At 44.4% G+C, this 24,730-nt stretch overlaps 1 protein-coding gene across 4 annotated transcripts in view; it reads left to right on the top strand.

Annotated features, from left to right (window-relative positions):
- agmo (alkylglycerol monooxygenase) overlaps positions 1-24,730 on the top strand; it is a 552,459-nt gene that overhangs the window by 11,324 nt on the left and 516,405 nt on the right. For all 4 annotated transcript variants that reach the window (XM_072509152.1, XM_072509153.1, XM_072509154.1 and 1 more), the window contains exon 2: positions 20,527-20,657. In XM_072509152.1, coding sequence (XP_072365253.1) covers positions 20,527-20,657 — 131 coding nt within the window. The remainder of the gene's footprint in view (positions 1-20,526; positions 20,658-24,730) is intronic.

Raw genomic sequence — 24,730 nt, 5'->3', positions numbered from 1 at the left:
ACTGAAGCTGCTGCCGTCATCAACATATCTCATTTTGCTCTTTATCCCTCGATCCGGATGATAATTGAGACCCAAGAAAGGGTTTATTTTCTCTCCTCTAAGCACAGAGGCAGGAAGAGTGAGAATATGGTTTTTGCCACAATAGTGAGCTTCCACACAGTGTTGGAACCATTGACCATACATACATGACTATGTGAGTGCTGCTTCTCAATGGGGCGATGGATTGCAAAGGATTTCACTCTCTGACTATGCAGTCGATGTGTGATCAGCCCAGCCCATCATGTTGGTGAATTCCCATGAACCTGGCAATTGTCACAATGCTGCCATCTTGCACTGGTCAGTTGTCCCAACTATCATTGAGCCATCGTGTTGAAGTATAGGGTAGCTGTATGGTGATATGGGCTACTGGCTGTACACGGGGCTGATCTCCTTTTGTACCCTAGGCAAATATGGCCTGCACTCCTACACTTGAGGGCTAGGCTGAAGCAAGCGTAACATGGGGCAGAATATTGACAATTGCACTGCATGTGCAGCTCAGATGGGCAACGTTCTCCAATCTTTGTTGTAGTGTGTTTCCTGATTCATGGTGGGTTGCTGAGTTATACACCATCTGGCCATCACGAGGGTGCAACCTTTGCCTCTTGGGCTTTGGTGAGCAGTTCAGGAGAAAGAGGAAGGGAAGTGCCAGCTGGCACATTGTCATCGAATCATAGAATTTACAGTGCAGAAGGAGGCCATTCGGTCCATTGAGTCTGCACCAGTTCTTGGAAAGAACACCCTACCCAAGCCCACACCTCCACCCTATCCCCATAACCCAGTAATCCCACCCAACACTAAGGGCAATTCTGGACACTAAGGGCAGTTTTAGCATGGTCAATCCACCTAACCCTTTGGACTGTGGGAGGAATCCGGAGTACCCGGAGGAAACCCACGCACACAGGGGGAGACATGCAGACTCCACACAGACAGTGACCCAAGCCGGGAATCGAACCTGGGACCCTGGAGCTGCGAAGTAATTGTGCTAACCACTATGCTACCATGCTGCCCTTGTCACTTTTGATGGCCTGTTCCTGAGGGTCCCAACAGACTCCAACGCCTGTTAAAAATGTCCTCAGATTAGTTGCTCTGCACTTCCTCAATTTATCATCCCTCAGTACTGCAATGGAAGCTGGGATATTGGCCAGAAGACATTGCATTATGGTTGGGTCCACGAGTGGCCTCATGGATATGACCAACACTTACACCTTGGAAAGGATGGGCTTCAAACTCTGTGCAAAGCTCGGTGGCAAACTGTCCTCTCTCAGGATCACCATGCTCATGGTCCCACTGCCACTATGCCAGTGTCCCTGCTATTACCTGCTCGTAAGCTGTGCTCCTTGACAGTGACAAGATGTACTCTTTCAGGCCTGCAATTGCACCAGGCATTTTTACGCACAGCTATCAGTAGTTTCCTTCGTGCCATCCATCAAAGTCCTCATCTAAGACCTCTGCAGAATAATTCATTTACAACCTGACTTTCATGGTAGCTGGGACTTGCGCTATCTATTAGCCATGGATCTCATTGCAGCCCACTTGTAACTGGAGACTTGCTTTATGCTGATCCCATGCCTATTCTACTCTCTGTGTAATTCCATTATCTGCGTTGGTGTTTGTGATTGTCACATCAAGTGATGGTGCTTCTTTCTCAGAGATCTCTCACTCTCATTGACCAGTCAGTACTTTGTGTGCACCTGGTAGCATAAATGCATGAAAATGGGTTCAGCGTGAAGGTTGGGGGGGGGGTGGGAGGTGTAAAGAGAGAGTTGCTCAATTACAATATCTGCAATCTGTACATCAGATGGAATTGTGGAATGTGAGTGAAATGCACTTTCAAAAGGTGCTTAAGGCGGAGCACACATCATTCTGTATGACTTCACTGATGCTATTGCCATGGCCTCTGTGCTGGCTGCACCATAATGCTGAGCACTGTCTCTTCAAAGGGGCTGAGGAGATGGAGCTGTGCTTGTCCTCGTTAGGCTTTGGCTGCTCCCTCTTGTTCTGCACCAGCTTGTTCCTGAAAGAAAGAGGGAAAAGTGTTTGAATGTTGAAATGTGTTTGGGTGATGTACTTGTCATAATTGAATATAATAGTGTACAAAAGCTGTGAAGCTTACAGAAGTGGTTGGTGTGTGAGGGTGAGGTGGAGCATATGGGTGTTAGGATAATCCCGATGGTTAGAGACTGTTTTCCACATTCTCCCTGTGTTTGCGTGGGTTTCATCCCCACAACTTAAAGATAAGCAGGGTAGGTGGATTAGCCATGCTGAATTGCCCCTTGATTGGAAAAAATGAATTGGGTACTCTAAATTTATTTTTAAGAAAGAGACTGTTGATAGATCTGTCGATGGGAGTGTGCGGAAGTAAGAAATGTGTGAGGATGATGATACTGTTGGCAGGATATGGCATTTGGAGGTTCATCCATTCATTTCCCTTACAAGGATCTGAGTGACAGCTTCCACACACACACAGCTGTTAGCTTTCATTCAGTCATCCTTCTTTACGGTTGAGTAACTCTAAAGTGCTCCAATCACAATGTTTACAAACATCAAACACTTCGAACAGAGTTAAGTGCTGTCAATTTCTGAGGGTCCACCTGTCAGCGGCCTAATTTTTGGGGTCTGCGGGGGTCTCTATATTTAGTGGGTCTGGTGGAGGGTGTGGGGGGGGGGGGGGTCCGCTGGGGTCGGTAGGTCTTGCATTGTACGGGGAGGGTGGATCTCGGATGGACATTGGGGGAAACTCCCTTAATGAGTTAACCCCTTGGCCCATCATGAAGTTCACCACATCAGGGCTGCTCTTGTCCATACCTGGGGCGAAATTCTCCGGAAACGGCGCGATGTCCGCTGACTGGCGCCCAAAACGGCGCAAATTAGACGGGCATCGTGCCGACCCAAAGGTGCGGAATGCTCCACATCTTTGGGGGCCGAGCCCCAACCTTAAGGGGCTAGGTCGGCGCCGGACGAATTTCCGCCCCGCCAGCTGGCGGAAAAGGCCTTTGGTGCCCCGCCAGCTGCCGCGGAAATGACATCTCCGGGTGGCGCATGCGCGGGAGTGTCAGCGGCCGCTGACAGCATTCCCGCGCATGCGCAGTGGAGGGAGTCTCTTCTGCCTCCGCCATGGTGGAGACCGTGGTGGAGGCGGAAGGGAAAGAGTGCCCCCACGGCACAGGCCCGCCCACGGATCGGTGGGCCCCGATCGCGGGCCAGGCCACCGTGGGGGCACCCCCCGGGGCCAGATTGCCCTGCACCCCCCCCCCAGGACCCCGGAGCCCGCCCGCGCCGCCTTGTCCCGCCGGTAAGGTTGGTCGTTTAATCCACGCCGATGGGACAGGCATTTTAGCGGCGGGACTTCGGCCCATCCGGGCCGGAGAATCGCGCGGGGGGGCCCGCCAACCGGCGCGACGCGATTCCCGCCCCCGCCGAATATCCGATGCCGGAGACTTCGGCAACTGGTGGGGGCGGGATTCATCCCAGCACCCGGCGATTCTCCGACCCGACGGGGGGGGTCGGAGAATCTCGCCCCTGTAATCATTCTGGCCTGGGTGATTCCCGGTCCAGAGGACTGGAGAATCGCGCGGTTCCAGAAAATATTGTGGCCAGCCCGCTAAGTGGATGCAAATAGGTCATTAAGACCCATTTGGATCCTCCCGCTGGCTCTCGGGCGCAAACCTTAAACCCCACGCCAGTAGGGGTCCGGAGCATCGGAAACAGATTGGCGCCTCTTCCCAACGCTGGATTCTCTGCCTCACTGGGAACTCCGCTACCGGAGGCGGAGAATTTAGCCCAAGATTCCAAAGTTTGATCGGTGAGATTAGAAAATCAGAGTTGATGAAAAGTCTTCATCTGAAATATTAACTTTGTTTGTCTCTCTCTATAAATGCAGCCTGATCTACTGAGTATTTCCACCATTTTCTGTTTGACTTTGTGTGCTACTTTACTTTCCATCATAGTTGCAGAAAGACAAATAATTCATGTTGGTATCTGTTGCTATATAGTTTCACAATATCAGTGATAGTTCTATAAATTTAATGTTACATATAAACATTCTTCATAGACAGAAATTAGTTTTGGTTAACTTCACTTTTGTTCACATGCAGTTTCACTGTGTCCCATGTTTAATTCAAAATATAGTCAAGCTTCAGATTTCATGAAATGTGAGGCTTTTCATTCTTTTTACATCAGTGTTTTAGCCAGCAGCACATGCTCCACCACTACAGCGCAAAGGCCAGATTTTGGCTACTAAGTTGGGTAGCTTTTTGCTAGGCCCACTTCGATAAAAGGTATCCTGCGACACACGATTTATGCCCTAGCAGTGGGCGGGTAATGCAAGATAGAGTTGGGCCCACAAACCCAAGTAGCAGAGCTTAGGCAGCCATGGGTGCGTGCAAATGTCAAAGCGGATGGGTTACAAGGCACATCTTAGTTCTCTGAGACCTAGTCCCAGTTGTTTTAGGTATTGTTAGACCCCATTGCCCTATCCTCTCACACCCCATTACCTCCTTACAGGCCTGTGGTCCCTCATACCTCTATGTCACTTTAATGGCAGTTCATGCCCCTCACCCACCCCCATGGCTCCTCATACCCTCCGTGTCAACTCCATAATCATTCATCCAAAAACCACCATGGGAAGAACTCAGGTGCCATGTGAAAATGAAAAAGAAAGCTTCTAACAATCTAATAAATCTCTCATTCATACACACTTGAGAAACAAACACTCACTCACAAAACCCATTCAAGCGCTTTTAAGTATCCTCAAGCGCTTAATAGTTTATAAAAACAATCAACTTTTTCTTCAGATCCCATATCAAAGAGAGTTAATTCTTTAATAGGCTCTTTAAACTATCAATCAAACTGTGAACTCAGGACCCTGAGCATTTGAAACTAAGCCTAGTATTGATAATGACATAATAGTAACCCTTGGCGAAATATCGACAAAGAGTTCCATTGAAATTGGAGGACCAGTTGCTACTACTTTTTTGAACCAACAGCAGTAGTCCTGTCAATCAAAGCAGTCCAGCAGAGGGTTTTTTTGAGTGACATGTACAGCCTTTTTTTAAGTTTAATGAGTAGGGGATTTAAAAAAACTTCAGGTCATAACAGTTATACAGACCTTATCCAATCTTCAAGAGTGTTTCTGACTGCTCCATCAAGTCATGACTCCTGTACTGCAGGTTGAAGTCCTGGCAACAGCCAAAATAGGGCCTGTTTGGACTTAGCACTGAGTTCCAATGGCCCTGCTAAGTGTAGATTTCTCTCCTGTGTGAATCACCTCCCGCTCTGCCCCCTTTCTCTAATGGCAAAAATTGGTTCTGGTGGAAATGGGAGCAAGCCTTTCATATCTGGGCCCAGCCCACCATTTTTAAAGGTCCATGGAGATTTCCCAATTCTGCAGAAATCCTGCCCAAAATCTCAATTGACAAGGAGGTAATTTAACAGGGATTGAGTACAATATTTTTCATTGCAGAAAGAAGGATTATTACATGTAAGTAAACATGCCTTGTAATGATTATAGATCCTCCTGAGCTTCATTGAAATATCATTAGATTTATAGATTTTGCCCAACAACCTCTTCCGATTTATTTTATCCTTAAACATAACAATGCTACACACTTACAAACATAGAAGAAACAATGTTTGGTCATGGTTTATGGCTGTCAAATTCACCATCCCATTTGTTTTATTTTATTTCACATCGTGCGCTTTATGATATTTGTTTTTACAGATAAACATTTATCCAATGATCATAGTGCTTTTGACCTAGTTTACACTCAAATATTTATTGTTACAAATATGGCTTTCTGCAACAATTGAACATGAGATACCTTTAATAATTATTGAGAAACTAAAATGGAGTAGGAGAGCAGTGCCAATGGAAACAGTAAAAGGGAAGGAGAAGCAAGGTCAGTCGAGAAGTTGTGATTAGGTGATGTGAAGCCAAGAAAAATCATGGAGTGATTGATTACAGAAAATGATTCAGAGCCACAACCAAAGTAGAAAACTGCGCATTGGGTCTTGGTTTTAACAGTTTGTAGGTGGCCGTGTGCAGGAGGCATATTTGAACAGGGGTTTAAAATTAAAGGAGCACCCCTGCTAAATATTCATCCAGTTTTGGCCACGCAAGTACATAATGACACAATTGATGTCATTGTACTGCTGAGAGAGCTTTTTCGAAATGCTGTAACTGAATACAAACTTAAAATTCATTCCCATCTGAAGGTTATGAAGATCTATTTATTTGATAAACATGCAAAAAATGGCAGAATTCATGTTCAATGTCACATCATAAGATCCTGACAGTGTCATAGATGGGTACATTAGGGTTTGGGTTAAGGTTAGGGTATGAGTCATACATGTCTTCTAGGCTCTTGGTCTCTGTGAAATGCCAAAGAGTCTGTTATTGAAAAATAGTGCATTGCAAAAAATCACACTATGATGTAGTGTGTGTTGCATTATGAATTTGCTTTAACAGCCAAATATACTGAGTTTCAACAATTTTAAAATGGGCTATTTCAGGAATATTATGTCATGCCAAGAACCTTGACAAGACGATGGTCCTCTTTATCTTTCACACACAACGTTGTTTGTGTTTTTCATGCATGTTAATGAGTGATCGAAGGAAAGGGGTGGGTAAAGGGAACAGAATGAGAGACATGCGATTTGGACTACTGCTTGGCTCGAGCTAAACTGTAACATGGATTGGGTGGGTAAATGTCTCTATGTTGTAATTTGTATTCAAGTCTATATAAATGAATACTATTTCTAGTATTAACAGGTATGGGCTTGGTGCTGCTGATTAAGATTATAATTATTTGTGTTCCATGTCTGTCACAAATGTACCACTCGGAGAATACTGAAATGAGGTGCAGCCAAATTCTAATTTTGATATATCCGATCAACTTTTTGAGTCCATTATTGCCACTAGGTTTTAGATTTGCATATTTTCATCATAATATTGAGCTAATTATAGTGATGTTTTCCTTATCTCTCCTGAGCTTTAACTTAATCCTGTCTGCAATCAATTTGTATTTTTTTTCATTTGTACATTTATTCGTATGATACTGTTTCTAATTTCTCTCTCCCATGAGAGAGAGAGATGAGAGAGATTCAGAAATGAAATCTTGTGCAAGAGCTTGTTTTTGACCTACAGCAGAAAGGTCAAAAAACAGATTTTTCCAAGTGATCTTTGATGCTTCATTACATTATGTAACAGCTTGGCTTATTTCCTTAGACTTGTTTAGCCAATGGGTGTATAATTGGACAATCTATCACGAGGCATGTTTATTTTTTTAATAAATTGATATTGGCATGTTAAAGAAACCTTATTCTGTAAGGGTATGGCTACTTTGTTTATAACTGGCAGCCTGACTACAGAAAATAACCAACATCTGTCATTGGCGAGCCATTAAAAAATATTTTTGAAAATTAAACTACAAAAGGGTTGTGTATTGATTGAATTCCTGGCACTTTTTGAAAAATAGTGTTTATAGTTGGGAAAATAAAGTAAAACAGTTTCTTTACTGGTTAATAATTCAGTTGGCATTTGCTTTCCAGTGGGAAGACTGGACAAGGGAGTGATCTTACAACAGCCATTTATTTGTTACCAGTAACGGCAGCTCAGTATAATGGTGTTGCGATCAGCCCAAATTGTCTTTGGAGGGATGAAATCGTATTATTTTTCTCATTGAAATTTAGTTATCAAAAGATCAGAGTCAACTCATAAATAAAAGCAAAATACTGGAATCTCAAAAAAATAACAGAACATGCTGAAAAATCTCAGCAGGCCACAGTCTGAAACTCAGAGCCTGAATTCCACGTAGGATATTGCCAAACAAGGAATTTGCTTAAATGAAGAGTTTTTAACTTGTTCGACGGTAGTAGCGCTAAAACCAGCTGTTTTATTGACTTTGTCCTATGTAATCTAATGCCACCTTCTTGAATTTCCTTTGCAATGAGTTCATTTTTAAATTGAATTCATAATTGTGAATGTGTTGAAGGTTCCCTTACTATTGTAATCATACAGAAGCTGTCATAGGTTAGGTTATTTTTCTTTATCGTTGTGCCTGCATGAGACTTGGAGTTTTGCATCCATATCATTGCTTAATTGTCTCTGCTGAAGAAGAAATGGTGGATCTCCTTGGGACATTTCTAAGTTTTATTCAGAACAATAAATGTTTCTTTGACTGCAGTAATTATAGATGCATAAATTTGGCAATCAAATAAAGAAAAGCTACATTGTTTTGTTCCTGCTAATTATTGTCTTTCACATTGTAAATCTTGTAGGAATTGCTTGTCTGCAGTGTAAAGTATGCAGATGAGTAAAGCCCAACATTTGTTAATTATTTGTGTTCTATGTCTGTCATAAATGTAGCACTCGGAGAATTTGTTAATTATACCATTAACATTTAAGGGTAATTGTGAAGGATGCTCACAAAATGAACTGAATAAGTAATGAAACCTGACTGTAAATGTGAGGTTGCGTATTTGAATTTGTAGGCTGTAGTCATGTGTTTATTTCATATTTCCGCATAACTATTAACTCAAAGGTAATTTATGTTGACAATTTGGAAAAAATAAATTTCATCTTGTATGATAGTTGGCAAAGGAATAATTGAATTACTTTTGTTAATTGAATGCTAGTATTACAAATCTAGTACCAAAACTATTGAATATAACTGTGGCTGTATCGGTAATTGCACCAACCAGTGTGGTACAGATATACCAAGGTTTGTTTTCACACCTGGGCTTTGTTGGCTTCTGTCATCTAGATAGGGAGGAGAGACACTGAAATTGAGTTAGAGAGGGGGAAATTAATTCAGGGTTTCCAGTGCTGTTTGTTGCAAAATGCAAATGTGGACATTGGGAGAGGGTAGGATTGGAACTAATTGTGATTTCCTGCATCACTGAATACAGGAGTATCAATTGTGCAGTACTTTTCAAATTTCTGGATTGGGTATGCTGCCAGTATTAACACACTTATGGGGATTCTGCAAATATCTACACTTGTGGTGTCCTAACCTCTGAAAGACAGTATGAACAATGGAAAAAAAGTGCTATAATTGTAAATGATGTGCAGCAACACAAATAACACGTTGATAACGTCATAAGGTTAATACTTAGGAAATCTGATGCCAGGTGGACAGTAAACTGCTTACTTTCGGGGCAGTTTTAGGTTCTCTTTTTGATCCCATTGAGTCTGGGGCCCCACCATTTGAAAAGTCTGTGCATTAATTGTGTGTGGAAGGTCCATAGTCCTGGAGTGCACGTAAAACCAACCCTCCTGGGTGTCACAGATGTTCAACATCATGGAAACTAAAGGCCCAGGTCTACTGGCATTTGATCTCACACTACTAACAATCCATAGAATCAATCAGATGCCACAGGCAGATGAAACTCAGAAACTACTCCTACCGACCTCAGTTCATGACCTAATATTGAAATATCCAGAATGATTTGACAAAGTTGGCAGTTTCAAGGGAGCTGCAATCTTACGTTTACAGGAGCAGGGACGTACATCAATTTATCCACGTAAAGTGACAAATTGAAGGTTGAACTATACAAAATGGAGCAAGATGGAATCACTGGAAGAGTACGAGAGCACACAGTTTGGTGCAGCTCAATCACATGTGTCATGAAAAAGGAGGGATAATTGAGAGGATGTCTTGATTTTTGACGTTTAAACAAAATACTTTGAAACAAAATGCTTTGAAACAAAATACCCACATTAAAAAAGTTAAATCCGAGATTTGTTGATTGAAAATTTGTCTCAAAGTTTGATGCCAAGCATAGTTACTTGTCAGTATATCTAAGGAAAAGTCCCAAGAGCTTACTATATTTCATACCCCATTTGGATAATACAGGTTTCAACCAATTCCTTTTGACTGTCTGTTAGTCATTTAAGCTCACATTGACTGCATAATAAGCACTATGCCAGGATGCATTTGTGTTTGTGATAATACTGCTGTTGTGGGACAAACAGAACGAAAACATGACCACAAAATGTGTACATGATGCATGCAACACATGGTGAAGGATTGGTTTTCAATGGTCTGCAATGTGACATCAATGTGCAGCAGGTCAATTTAATATGTCAGTGTTGACATACGTCACAACTTAAGTAAAATAGAGGATGTTAAAGCCTCCTCGATATAAGGAAGATCTTGATGGTTTTCAGGTCTCATAATTTCCTGTATCCATACATTCCAAATTAAAAATCTTCCTCGCGTATGGAATTGCTGAGAAAGGATGTGACTTCCTGTGGCTGGTCAACCACCAATGCTTCTTTGAAGCACTGAAACATTCACTTTCAGAAGCATCAACATTGCAATTTTATGATCTGAGGGAGACAACTACCCTGGAGATAGATGCCTCACAGAATTTTCTGGGAGCATTTATTCTACAAAAAGGCAAATCAATTACACTTGCTTCAAAAGCCCTGTCCATATCACAATCCAGCTACTCCAACTGCATATTCACACCTATCTATTTGGCAAAAGATTTGTGGTACAGACCACCACAAGCCACAGGAGGTAACTTGGTGAAAGCCATTGACCAGTGCACCACCAAGATTGCAATGTCTCTGATAAAGATTTAAGGTTGTGACTGTAAGATTAGGTACAAGCCAGGTAACTAAATGATCACGTCAAATACACCAAGCAGATTGACTAACACAGCAAAAACATAAGGGCCGGGATTCTCCGAGCCCGCGCCGGGTTGGAGAATCGCCGGGGGGGGGGCACGAATCCCGCCATGCCCCTCCGACTCTGGGCAGCCGATGAGAATCGGTGCCAATTGCGCCGGCGTGGTTGCCGTGTCGCCGGTCGGGGGCTGTTGAAAGCAGCCTCCGCGGCGATTCTGCGCGCTCGACGGGCCGAGTGCCCGCCAAGTTCCGCCCAGTCCCGCTGGCGTTGTTTGCGTATGGTCCTCCCAGGTGGGACCTTGGCGTTCTGACTGCAGGGGCAGTCCTGGTGGGGGGGCAGGGGGAGCCAACTCTGGGGGGGGGCCTCCACGGTGGCCAGGCCCGCGATCGGGGGCAACCGATTGATGGGCGTGCTAATTCCAGGGGGGAAGGTTAAAATTCTCCGCGCCGGGCCCCTGTAAGGCTCTGCCATGTTGCCTGTGAGCCGGCGCGGAGAAGGCCGTGGCGCGCATGCGCGGACCTGCACCAGCCGTGGAGGACCGGCTTTCGGCGGCGGAGCAGCGCACAGCACTCCGGCGCCGGTCTGGCCCCCGAGGATGGGGAGAATGTCTTGGCCTGGAGGCCCGTTGATGCTGGCGTCACTCGTGCTGGTTTTGACGCTGGCGTCAACACTTGGCTGTGATTTCTGAGAATCCCAGCCAAGATATATCTTACAAGTTGACATCATTGACAATTGATCTGGTATATTTTGTGCAACACAAATGTCAGAAGCTACAAGAAGAAATAGTGAAAGATTCTACATTACAAAAACTGTGGAAAACTGACATTGTAGGATGGTCTGATTCAATTCAGCAGGTCCACGAACACATGAGACCATTTGGAGCTTAACCGGGTATGCTAGGCATCTTCTGGGGAGTCAATTTTAAAGGCAGGCAGGTCATCATACTGGAATCTTTGTGCCCCGATATTCTTCAAGAATTTTATCGCTTACACGTGGGCATAGATCGGATGAGAAGACTCACGAGATACTCAGTCTATTGGCTGGGTATGAATAATGACAAAGTCATCGTCAAGAGGTGTAAGGCATGTTAAAAGCATACACCAAGGCAGCACAAAATATCATTGATTCCACATGATGTTTCTACCCATCTTTGGCCCCAAATCACATCTGACTACTTCCATATCCATGGCACTGACTTCTGTTAATGAATACAGCAGATGTTATTTGCTAATAAATCCAAATTCCAGAGGAAAACTTGTCTGACTAATCATAACCTTGTTTTGTATTCTGAAAACAAGGAGAAACCTACCAATCCCAGAAGCATTGATTTCCAGTAATATTTGGGGGATTTTAAAAGTTAAAAGATTTATTGACAAGAAGATAATAAAATTAAGCACACAAGATTAAAGATACGCAGTTAAAGCAGTCTTATAAAATCTCTCCAAAAGAACACACTTGGTCAGGACACACAAGGAAACACCTAAAAATAATATCCAAGACAAAACTGCTGTCACTTCTCCCCAAATCCACTTTGCTGTGGAGATCCAAGAATATTCAGGAACAAGATGGCTTTCTGAAACAAAGACTTTCCTGGTTCCTGGGTGTCTGCTTCAGATTTCACACCTTCTCTTAGCACAAAGCTTGTCCCAGGATATCTCCACACACAGCCCACACAACTTAGCCTTACATCTTTCCTTTAATAGCCTGTTTTCCTTTCATGCCATTGTCCTCAGCACCTCTTTGAACTCAACCTTTCCAAAATATAAAAATGTTCCATATTTTCATATTGCCTCCCCTTTTCGGTCAAACGAAACGTAATAACCTTCCCTTGTTTACTTATGAAACTTATGAAATTTGTAAAAGTCTTTTACTCTCCTTTGAAACGTAACAGCTGAAACGTTGAGTCCCTATCTCCTGATTGAAATTTCAAAAATCAACCTATTTACTTATAAATCTACTTCAGTGTGATCTCGTTTCTGGGATCTTTCTGTACATAGATTTCCCAGTGAAATTCCTTCATTACGACAGTGACCACACTTAAAAATGACCTTATAGGTTTCAAAGTGCTATAGGATGTTCTGAGATTGTGGACATCGCCTATATCAATGCAAATCATTCTTTCAGCTCGAAGGAGCAGAATGTTGAAAACAAAAAATGGACTAATATCATGTCAGGAGGAAATGGGGAAGTTTACCGAGGTGCGATTGTAAAATATATATTTTTTGGGTAGAATTGCAAATTTTCCAACATCTGGGGCGAAATTCTCCCCCAACGGCGGGATGTCCGCCGACTGGCGCCAAAGCCGGCGCCAATCAGACGGGCATCGCGACGGCCCAAAGGTGCGGAAGGCTCCGCATCTTTGGCGGCCTAGCCCCAACATTGAGGGGCTAGGCCGACGTAGGAGGGATTTCCGCCCCGCCAGCTGGCGGAAATGGCGTTTGTTGCCCCGCCAGCTGGCGCGGAAATGCGGCGCATGCATGGGAGCATCAGCGGCCGCTGTCAGTTTCCCAGCGCATGCGCGGGAGCGTCAGCGGCCGCTGTCAGTTTCCCGTGCATGCGCAGTGGGGAGAGTCTCTTCCGCCTCCGCCATGGTGGAGGCCGTAGCGGAGGCGGAAGGGAAAGAGTGCCCCCACGGCACAGGCCCGCCCGCGGATCGGTGGGCCCCGATCGCGGGCCAGGCCACCGTGGGGGCACCCCCCGGGGTCAGATCCCCCCGCGCCCCCCCCCAGGACCCCGGAGCCCGCCCACGCCGCCTAGTCCCGCCGGTAAATACCAGGTTTGATTTACGTCGGCGGGACAGGCAATTCCTGGGCGGGACTTCGGCCCATCCGGGCCGGAGAATCCAGCGGGGGGTCCCGCCAACCGGCGCGGCCGGATTCCCGCCCCCGCCCAATATCCGGGAGCGGAGACTTCGGCGGGGGCGGGGGCGGGATTCACGGCGGCCAACGGCCATTCTCCGACCCGGCGGGGGGTCGGAGAATGACGCCCCTGATCACCAGGAATCTACTTCATTATTACAAATTAATGCATTCAATACTTTTATCACCTTTTACCTCTCAGCTACCCCAGGCAAGTTGTCTCAACTAATCTTCCCCAGCTTAATTAAATAGTTTATACACATGTGCACACACACATACACACATGCGGACACACACACGTACATGCACAGCTTTCTTAACAGAATCATAGAATTTACAGTGCAGAAGGAGGCCATTTGGCCCATCGAGTCTGCACCGGCTCTTGGAAAGAGCACCCTACCCAAACCCACACCTCCACCCTATCCCCATAACCCAGTAACCCCACCCAACACTAAGGGCAATTTTGGACACTAAGGGCAATTTAGCATGGCAATCTACCTATCCTGCACATCTTTGGACTGTGGGAGGAAACCCGAGCATCCGGAGGAAAACCATGCACACACAGGCAGGACATGCAGACTCCGCACAGACAGCGACCCAAACCAGGAATCGAACCTGGGACCCTGGAGCTGTGAAGCAATTGTGCTAACCACTATGCTACCGTGCTGAATAACACAATGTTTCCCCCCCAATATAATAAAACACATCCTCATACTTTATAGTCATTATTGACTACCAAGGACCCCATTATTCAACAATTACATAATACATCAAACACAACTATTGCCCACACTCTTGAGTTCCATTTTCAGTTTATTTGGTATACCTAGAAAGATCATTATGGATAATAGTCCATAATTTATTGGTAAAGCATTTCAGAATATTCATGAGAAGTGGTATCTCGATCACACTACTTCTCCTCATTCCACTGGATCCAATGCCCTAGCTGAATGAATGATTCGCTCGTGAAATTCCTAATTCTCAAATGTAGACAGACCAAACAAGATCTACATGTTGCAACGTTACATCTGTGAGTGATGTCTTTACCTGTATCCATTCCATCACTGGCAGAGCTCATGTCTGGCAGACCAGTGTGTGCACATTTACCTATTCTTAACCATTCTATTCTCTCAGAAAATAGAGAATACAAGAGAAGATGATGAATATGCACAATAAAAGTGAAGGTGCAGAATTGTCAAGTTTACAGTTAGGACAATAAGTTTGCATCTCCCACAGAAGCAATCAAGCAACCAGCCAAGATGACAAGGATTTTTTCAGAACCAAGGTCTTATGAAGTCATTGGATAGAAAGTGCAATGGTGAAATGTAAGGACATATTGGAGCCATCAGCTCTTCAACCACTACATTACACGATTCCAAATGCAATCAGGAACAACTTCCAAGAATAAAATTCCCATTGATCACTGCGAGGCATTAAAGAAACGTCAAGACAAGGTTCCCATTGCAAGATATGAGTGTACCAGCTTATTACCTTTCCACGTTAGAGACTCATAGATTCATTCGTTCTGTACACTTATGTAATGGTAACTAACCATGAAAATGTATTGAAAATAGTTATATTTCTTTGAAAGAGATTGAAGTATCTTTAAAAAGAAAGGGGCTGGTGTCTTAAAGCATATTACCATTGGGTAGCACGGTAGCACTATGGCTTTACAGCGCCAGGGTCTCAGGTTCGATTCCTGGCTTGGGTCACGTGTGGAGACTGCATGTTCTCCCCGTGTCTGCGTGGGTTTCCTCCGGGTGCTCCAGTTTCCTCTCACAAGTCCCGAAAGACGTGCTGTTAGGTAATTTTGACATTCTGAATTCCCACTCTGTATACCCGAACAGGCGCTGGAATGTGTCGACTAGGGGCTTTTCACAGTAATTTCATTGCAGTGTTAATGTAAGCCTACTTGCGACAATAAAGATTATTATTATTATTATTAAAGGGCGTGACTACTCCAGAAGGGAAGCATGTCATGTGATTTTGTCTTAGTTTCTTCTGTGCATTGAGCAGAGCACACACACACAGCTCTGGGGCTGGATCCTCCATCCCACCGCACCACATTTCTGTTTCAGTATGTCGGGAAACCCCCGGGCTGTCAGCAAAACGGAGCATCCCGCTGCCAGAGAATGCAGCCCCTGATGTTTCCAAGTGTTATACTTACGTATAACTGTTCGCACATGCCTGGTCTTAATAAGAAAACCCATAACATGTTTACCCAATCCCTTATGAGCAACTCGTGCTTCGATCATAATAAGATGATACCAACCATCCTATCTCACGCACACTTGTTCACTATCACACTGAAAAGCTATTTAAATGCCTCAAAGCTTTTCATCATGTTAGTGAATGAAGACTTACCAAAATACAGCAACTGGTATCATAAGAAGGGAGCCTGGCTTGGCTTTACCCCATGCTCCTGCCCTGCAAATGAAGACTTGTGAGAACAGTTATGTTCTTCGTTTCTGAAGCGGCCTAGTTTGGATGTCCATGTGAAATCCAGAACTCCGGTGCTGTGCTAAAACAAAAAAGGAGTGGAGTTTCAATCCAATAGTGATTGCCACTCTTTGGAAGATTTGGTCCAATGTTTCAATTGCAACCTTGCTCAGACTGCTTCTGGAGTTTTGCCTTCTGATTTGGGCATTGAAACTCAAGAAATAAATATTGATCTCAAAAGGGGCATAGTTCAGTTTTGCCAGAATGATACCAGAGATTAAATGGTAAATCATAAAGCCAAATTGCATAAAACTTGATTTATAATCCCATGTGGAAAATTGCACCTCTGTGTTTTATTTTGAAACTGGTCCAAGGCATTTGGAGAGCATATCTTACCTTTTAGTTGATGAGATCATCTGAAAGGAGTTATATTAGCTAAAAACCCATTCCTGATGGGTCTGTGTCTATGCCACAAAACTGGCAACAACATGACATTGCAGGCAATAGAAGAGAGATTATAATGGTGGCCACTCTAAAGGGTTGAATACTCAACCTTGGCTGATACTAGAATGTAGTACAGAGGGAATGTTGCCGTGCTGGTGGTTCCTTCCTTCAGATGCGGCATTACTTTATCTCCCCCCTTTGATGGATGTAAAGTATTCCATGGTGCTATTTTGCAGAGGAGCTGGTGAGTCAATCCAGTGTTCAGGCTATTCATGAAGTGACACCACTTGAAACACACAATCTGATCTTTATATTATTGCTGTTTCTGGGATCTTTCTGTATATAAATTTCCCGGTGAAATTCCTTCATTACGACAGTGACCACACTTAAAAATGACCTTGTGGGTTTCAAAGTGTTATAGGATGTTCTGAGATTGTGGACATCGCCTATATCAATGCAAATTATTCTTTCAGCTCGAAGGAGCAGAATGTTGAAAACAAAAAATGGACTAACATCATGTCAGGAGGAAATGGGGAAGTTTACCGAGGTGCGATTGTAAAATATATATTTTTTGGGTAGAATTGCAAATTTTCCAACATCTGATCACCAGGAAATGCTGACATTTGGTGACAAATATGAAGGGCAGAAAAAAATCCCCCATTGTTTAAAATCTGCATTTGCTCAAACTTTACAGATTTATAAGTATAAACCTGTTCCAAAACATGGAAGGACATCAAGATAAATTCTAGACTTGAAACTGACAAAATGAATTTGAAGACTGAAGGCACCAGGGATTGGGAGGGTTGTGAAAATGAGTTTAAGCCAAATAACCATCAAAAAGCAGACTCACATAAGCTGTGCTGGTAATCTTGACTGGGAGCTTCTGGAGATGTGTACAGTTGATGAACTAGTAAGACTATGAACTATTTTTTAATTAACAATTATTTAGTATTTTTATGTTGTTAACATTCTGGTTATCAACCAGATAGGAACATAGCATGTATAATTTATTTGGGGAACTGTACAAAGACAATCTAAAATGGAAGATTGCAATGCTGAAGTCATTACTGAACTTAATGAGCAATTTACTTTTATTATATATCTTAAAGTTGAGACATTAACAATGTTATGTTCAAGTGGGAGCAACGAGACCTAATCTTTTTGTCCTACAATTGAGGAGGAGGGCACCAAAAGGTGCTGGAGAAACGATGGACACATCCAGGTGCATTGAAACAGCCTCTACACTTGTCACAATTCCTAATAAACTTTCAGCTCCAATGATGTTTTAGACTTGTTAAAATAGGTACTATATAAATGAATACTCTTCTTCTTTGGCAGTCTCTCAGTGTCGAGGATGACTTGCTTCCACTCCGGGGAGGTGGGTTCTGCGGTGGCTGAATAGTCCAATCCTGGATTCGCAGACTGCCACAGGTTTGGCAGGTAGTGTTTGATGAGGTGGGTGGGTGGGTGGAATGCTCTGGATTTTGCGCTCTCCATTCACTGTTTACACTTGGCCTCTGTGTGCTCCACCCTGCGATGCTCGAGGTGATTGGCACCTTCGCGGATGCTTCTTCTCCAGTTTGCGCATTCTCATGTGTCGGTGGGGATGTTGTGTTTATTTAGGGAGTCTTTCAGAGTGTCCTTGTAGCATTTCCTCTGCCCTGCTACTGGTCGCTAGTCATTGGGGATCTCGGAGTAGAGCACTTGTTTCAGGAGTCTTGTTTCGGGCATACGGACAACGTGGCTTGCCCATCGCAGCTGGGCGAGCATGACCAATCCCTCGATACTGGGGATATTGGCCTGGGAATGGACGCTCATGTTGGTACGCCTATCCTGCCAGTGGATTTGTACGATTTTGCGGAGGCAACGTTTGGTGATATCTCACCAGGAATTTGAAGTCTGCTGTACATTGTCCATGTTTCTGATGCATACAGGAGGGCGGGACCATGACTGCTCTGTAGACCATGAGCTTGGTGCTGGATTGGACATCTCAGTCTTCGAATATTCTGTTCCTTGGGCATCCAAAGACTGCACTGGTGCATTGGTGCATTGGAGCCGATGCTGGATTGCATTGTTGATGTCTGCTAGCACATCGTCCAGGGGATCACCGTGGATCTTGATAGTCAGGAGGCAGTTTTGTGTGATAGGAGCGGGCTGGTAGAGAACCTTTGTTTTCTAGGTGTTTAGTCTAAGGCCCATTCTCTCATTTGCCTTGGTGAATGAGTCGACTCAGCTGCTGAGCGTGCACACACACAGGCGTTGTGTGCGTATTGCCGTTCGGTGACAGAGGTTGGTGTGGTCTTAGTTCTGGCCCAGAGGCGTTGGAGGTTGATCAGTTTCCCACTTGTCCGGTCAGTTATGCCCACTTCAGCGGGGAGCTTCAACATGATGGGGTGGAGTGTTGCTGTGAGGAAGAGGGCGAAGAGCATTAGTACGATGGCACAATTCTGTTTGACCTCAGTTTGTACACCTATTGGGTCTGTGGTGATTTTGTTGGTATCACAGCTTGCATGTTACTGTGGAGCAGACAGAATAGTAATGAATTTCTGCAGCAACTGAATTTGAGGAGGATGTTCCACAATCCCTCATGGTTGACAGAGTCAAAGGCATTGTGAGATCGAAGAAGGAAATGTACAGAGATTGATGCTGCTCCCTGTACTTTTCCTGGATTTGTCACGCGCTGAAGATCATGTCCATTGAGCCTCTCGATGGGTGGAAGCTGCACTGAAACTCAGGGCGGAGCTCTTCAGCCACTGGGAGGAGACGGTTGAGGAGGATTCTTGCGATGACCTTTCCTGTGGCAGAGAGTAGTGAAATCCCTCTGTAATTTCCGCAGTTGGACCTGTCCCTTTTCTTGAAGATAGTCGCAATTAAGGCATCTCTGAGATCACCCAGCATGCTCTCTCCCTTCCAGACAAGGGTGAGGAGGTTGTGGATTCTTGTCGAGAGTGCACCTCTGCTGCATTTTAATACTTCTCTGGGCATTCCATCTGTCCAAGATGCCTTGGTGTTTTTCAGCTGTTTGGTGGCTTTTTAAACCTCGCAATGAGCTGGGATTACGCTGAGATTGTGGCAGGTAGCGTGGTGCGGGGTGGTGGCGAGGGCACTTGTGTTGAACGCTGTGTTTTGGTTGAGAAGGCCCTCAAAGTGCTCTCTCCAGTGGGTGCTGATTGACTCTCTGTCTTTGGTGAGCGCCTCTCCATTTTTGGCTCTCAGCGGAGTGGGTCCCTGGGTAGTCGGACCACAGATGATTTTAATTGTACTGAAGACGCCGCGCACATTGTAGTTGTCAGCGACTTGCTGAGTCTCCTGTGCACCTTCCACCCATCATCTGTTCTTTAGATCATGAGTTCTTTGTTGCACCTCAGCCTTCAGTTGCCTGTAGGCTTGTTTCCTCTCATTCGAGTTTTGGTGGAGCTGCCAGTTCAGGAGCTCCTTGCATTTGTGGTCAAAGAGATTCTGGATCTCCTGATCGTTCTCGTTGAACCAGCTTTGGTGTTTCCTGGTTGAGAGCTCGAGCTTTTACTCACAGGTGCTAACTATGGTAGTTTTTAAGGCAAAGTAGGCGCTGCGGGCATTCTGCAGCTCTGGCTCGTTGGTTGTTGCTAGATTAGCTGTGATGCACCAACTGAGCAGCTCATTCTTTGCAGGGTCTTTGAGTCCGGTGACATTGAATCTCCTGTGGCAGAGTTTTTTCTGCGTCTGGGCCGAGGGTGATGGAGGCGATGGGGCAGATACTCAGCGGTCAGTCCAGCAGCCGTGGGCTCTGGTTTTGGCATGGGTGATGGCTGTTTCTTAACTTGTTTATCACTTACTCTTTTAAAGTTTATTGGGTCCTGCAGTTTGTATTTGGCTCATCATTGTTATTTCATAATTTTTTAATGAATTCCACAATGACTAATTGAGATACATCGTTTTATTATTATCACCATCAAACACTGAAGTATAATTTCTACCATGTAATATGTTGTAGCCACTGATCTCATTCCTAATGTGCAGGAAATTCTTGAATACCTGACATGTGCTACTGCAAATCATTCATTTGCAGCTCAGTGATGCAGATAAATTGCTGAATGATGGATTAACAAAAAAATCTGGCTTATGTTTTGTAGGCTACACCCTATTTTGTGGGTTTAATGATCATAGAGCTCGTGATCACCTGGTTTCACAAGAGTCAAACTGTATTTCGAATGAATGACGCACTGACCTCCATCAGTGCCGGCATCGTGTCAAGACTGCCAGAGTAAGTACAGTAAATTGTCACCTTCTTGTCCCCTTGGGAGTATTAACGCTAATACTAATCTTTATTGCCACAAGTAGGCTTACATTAACACTGCAATGGAGTTACTGTGAAAAGCTCCTAGTTGCCACATTCCGGCGCCGGTTCGGGTACACAGAGGGAAAATTCAGAATGTCCAAATTACGTAACAGAACATCTTTCGGGACTTGTGGGAGGAAACAAATACTAGTCATAGGCAAGTTTTCAAAGCTGAATGTTGTTTATCAGATGAGATTGTTAAAGATCAAGGAACTTAAAATAGAAATGTTGATAAAGTTGGTTGTTTGGGAGAGGAGAAAATACATATTTCAATTAAAAGTTCTGGAATGTAGGTGATGTGTTGACTAGCGTGCATTTATTGCTCATCTCTATTTATCCTGAGAACATAAAGGTGAGCCTTCTTCTTGAATCATTGCGATCTTATTGTGACTATGTTCCGACGATGGTATTCGGTAGGGAATGGTAAGATTTTGATCTTTGAAGGCTGTGTGATACTTCTAAGCCATGAATCTATGCCACGTGGAGGAAATTTGGGGATATTGATGTTTCGATAATCTTAATTCTCTTATCTTTTTGGGGGCTGGAAGATGCCATCAAAGTAAGCTTGTGAATTGCTTCAGTGTATCCCATAGATGTTATACACTGCAGTCACAGTGCACTGTTTATGAAAAGGTGGCTAATCGGGGTGCTTACCAAGCAGACTACTCTTTCTTGATTAATGTTTACCTTCTTGAGTGTTGCAGCTGACTTGATCTCATTGACAATGAACAGGCTTTGAAGGGTCAGGAGATGAGCCAGTCACTGCAAAGTGCCTTGCAGATCACTGTTTGGATCTTTTAGCAGGATTGGTTTAGCTCAGTGGGCTAGACAGCTGGTTTGTGATGTAGAACAAGGCCAGCAGCGCGGGTACAATTGCCGTACCAGCTTACCCGAACAGGTGCCGGAATGTGGCGACTAGGGGCTTTTCACAGTAACTTCATACTTGGGACAATAAAAGATTATTATTGTGTTACAAAATATTACTGGTTTAGTTAGACTTCTGGCCATTGTGGTTTCCAGGATGCTGGTGGTGAAGAACTTGATGATTGCAGTATTGTTGAAGTTGGGGGGGACTGATATGGCTTTATCCTGTAGACACAATTCATTGCCTGGAATTTATGTGGTGTGACTCTGATACCGCCCAAGAAATTCTTGGATCAAGGCGGTCAGCTAAGTAAGAATAACTTTCATCAGATACTCTAGATGACACTGAAAGACTTTTTGCCATTCAAACATGGCATTCTACCGAGAGCTTGACTCATAAAGAAGTTGAGCAATAGGGAAAAATCTAAGAGCCTGGGCTAAAATTGTAGCCAACCATGGACAAAGCTGAAGATACTCAAGAGCTTGCATAACTATTTGTTTTTGATGCATTCTTCATTGTGTATGAACTAGGGTCACCAGGTTTGGTGAATGCAGTAATCTAGACTCAAGGTTGAGATAGTTGAAAGCTCCTTTCAAGATATGCAAGTTCCCAGGATAGTACCTGCTTATCTGCACACACTTATCAATTTAAATGTATAATTACTTCAACATCATGAAAATTGTATTTTTCTGCGTGTAACTCAGTGTAAGAATATGATGCATTATACTACAAAATTCACTTGGTTAAATAATATGCGAATAACACTATATTAAGGGGAAGCTGCATTACACTGTTCTGGGACTAAGTTTCTTTTATGCTAAGGTTTCTCCATTTAAAACTATAACAGACAGGGGAGAAATGGTAGGATGGTTCTCCCTTCTCCCATTTCTTGACTGACCAAAAATGTGGTTTAAGTCCTGTGCTGTACTTGTTAAAAACAGACAAATTACAAGTTTTTTTTGAAAGCTTTAAAAAATAGTAAATTTTTATTCTAAACACCCAAAATTTATTCACAATTGTACCCACTCACACAATCACACAGACACACACACTCAAGAAAAGATGATGATTACAAGAGAGGTAGCATGCACTTAAAAGTCCAAAAAATTTACTTTCACACATGCTTCTCCCAACATTAATTCTTGAAATGTTGTAGGCCTGTGATTATGTTTTGTTCGACTGAAGAAATAGAATCTGGAGTTTGATAAAGATGCATGTATTCACAGTAGTTTACTGCTTTCAGTAGAAGGTATATTTTGCTTTGCTGCAGTCGGGTACAGTTGAACCCCTGTGACAGAAACCTAGTTTGGTTCTTCAAATAGACAGTTAAAGGTTAACCCAAATTATCTGCCTGCTGATCGATCTGCTGCTGATCTGGATATTTCTCTCTACTGCCCCACAAATATGTCTTATTAAATGTACTTGATCAGAAAACTAGGGCGTCATTCTCCGACCCCCCGCCGGGTCGGAGAATGGCCGTTGGCCGCCGTGAATACCGTTCCCGGAGATTGGGCGGGGGCGGGAATCCGGCTGCGCCGGTTGGCGGGACCCCCCGCTGGATTCTCCGGCCCGGATGGGCCAAAGTCCCGCACAGGAATTGCCTGTCCCGCCGGCGTAAATCAAACCTGGTATTTACCGGCGGGACCAGGCGGCGTGGGCGGGCTCCGGGGTCCTGGGGGGGGGGGGGGGGCGCGGGGCGATCTGACCCCGGGGGGTGCCCCACGGTGGCCTGGCCCGCGATCGGGGCCCACCGATCCGCGGGCGGGCCTGTGCCGTGGGGGCACTCTTTCCCTTCCGCCTCCGCTACGGCCTCCACCATGGCGGAGGCGGAAGAGACTCTCCCCACTGCGCATGCGCGGGAAACTGACAGCGGCCGCTGACGCTCCCGCGCATGCGCCGCATTTCCGCGCCAGCTGGCGGGTCAACAAACGCCATTTCCGCCAGCTGGCGGGGCGGAAATCCCTCCGGCGTCGGCCTAGCCCCTCAATGTTGGGGCTAGACCGCCAAAGATGCGGAGACTTCTGTACCTTTGGGCCGGCGCGATGCCCGTCTGATTGGCGCCGGCTTTGGCGCCAGTCGGCGGGCATCCCGCCGCTGGGGGAGAATTTCGCCCCTAGTTTCTGTCATTTGACCAGATGGTTTATATCCATTGTTGTCACACTTGTTTATGGTGACTGGGTCATTGATGCACGATAGTGTCTTGAGTTTCATTATCATTATGATAGAATTTTTTTTTTCATACTTATTCTTTAGAATTCCATTCCAAAACCAAAATGTTTGCAAGAAGTATTGTGAACCAGTTTCTTTAATTATTTTGATAGAGGCCGCCATTAATCCACAGGAAAGGTCTGTTGCACTTTTATCCTAAAGGTTTGGGGGTATTTTACTGTCTTGCCCAGAATTGAAGATTAGCTCCAGGTCCTAGTGTAATTCAGTGTATATGACAGAAAAGTAAAGATGACCTGACATTTCAGCACCATTTTGTTTTAAAATTACAGTGTACATGCTCCATTTTTCATCAAGGGAAAATGTTCATTTTGAGTTAAGACTCCAGAAATCCATGAATCCATATTGTGTGAGTGCAATAAAGTATACAATTGCATTCATACAGTAAAAAGGAAGAGAATATAATTGCTTTGAGTATTTTAACTTTTCCAAGAGCAATATTTTATCAGCTTGACAAAATCATTCTGAATTGTATCAGAGAATCATAGGATCGTAGAATCCCTACAATGCTGAAGAAAGCCATTTGGCCTCTCTGGTCTGCACTGATCCTCTAAAAGAGGACCTTACCTAGCTCCACTCCCCACCTTATCCCCGTAATCCCATCTAACCATTGGACACTAAGGGACAATTTAGCATGGCCAATTCACCAAACCTGCACATCTTTGGACTGTGGTAGGAATCCGGAGCACCTGGAAAAAACCCACGCAGACACGGTGTGTACGTGTAAACTCCACACAGTCACCCCGAGGTTGGAATCGAACCCAAAGCAACTGTCTGGAAAAAAAATATGATAATCGAATCAAATGGAAAATAGAAGCAGAATTACCCAGAAGTTGACAATTGTTGTTATCTTCAACACCGTGAAGATTGGACTCGTTTGTTACTCTGAATGATGGACAGTAATTTT

This window comes from Scyliorhinus torazame, chromosome 6 (genome assembly GCF_047496885.1).
Source record: "Scyliorhinus torazame isolate Kashiwa2021f chromosome 6, sScyTor2.1, whole genome shotgun sequence".
Taxonomy (NCBI): Eukaryota; Metazoa; Chordata; class Chondrichthyes; order Carcharhiniformes; family Scyliorhinidae; genus Scyliorhinus; species Scyliorhinus torazame.
The sequence above is the reverse complement of the archived record's forward strand: the minus strand, read 5'-3'. Positions and strand labels throughout refer to the sequence as shown.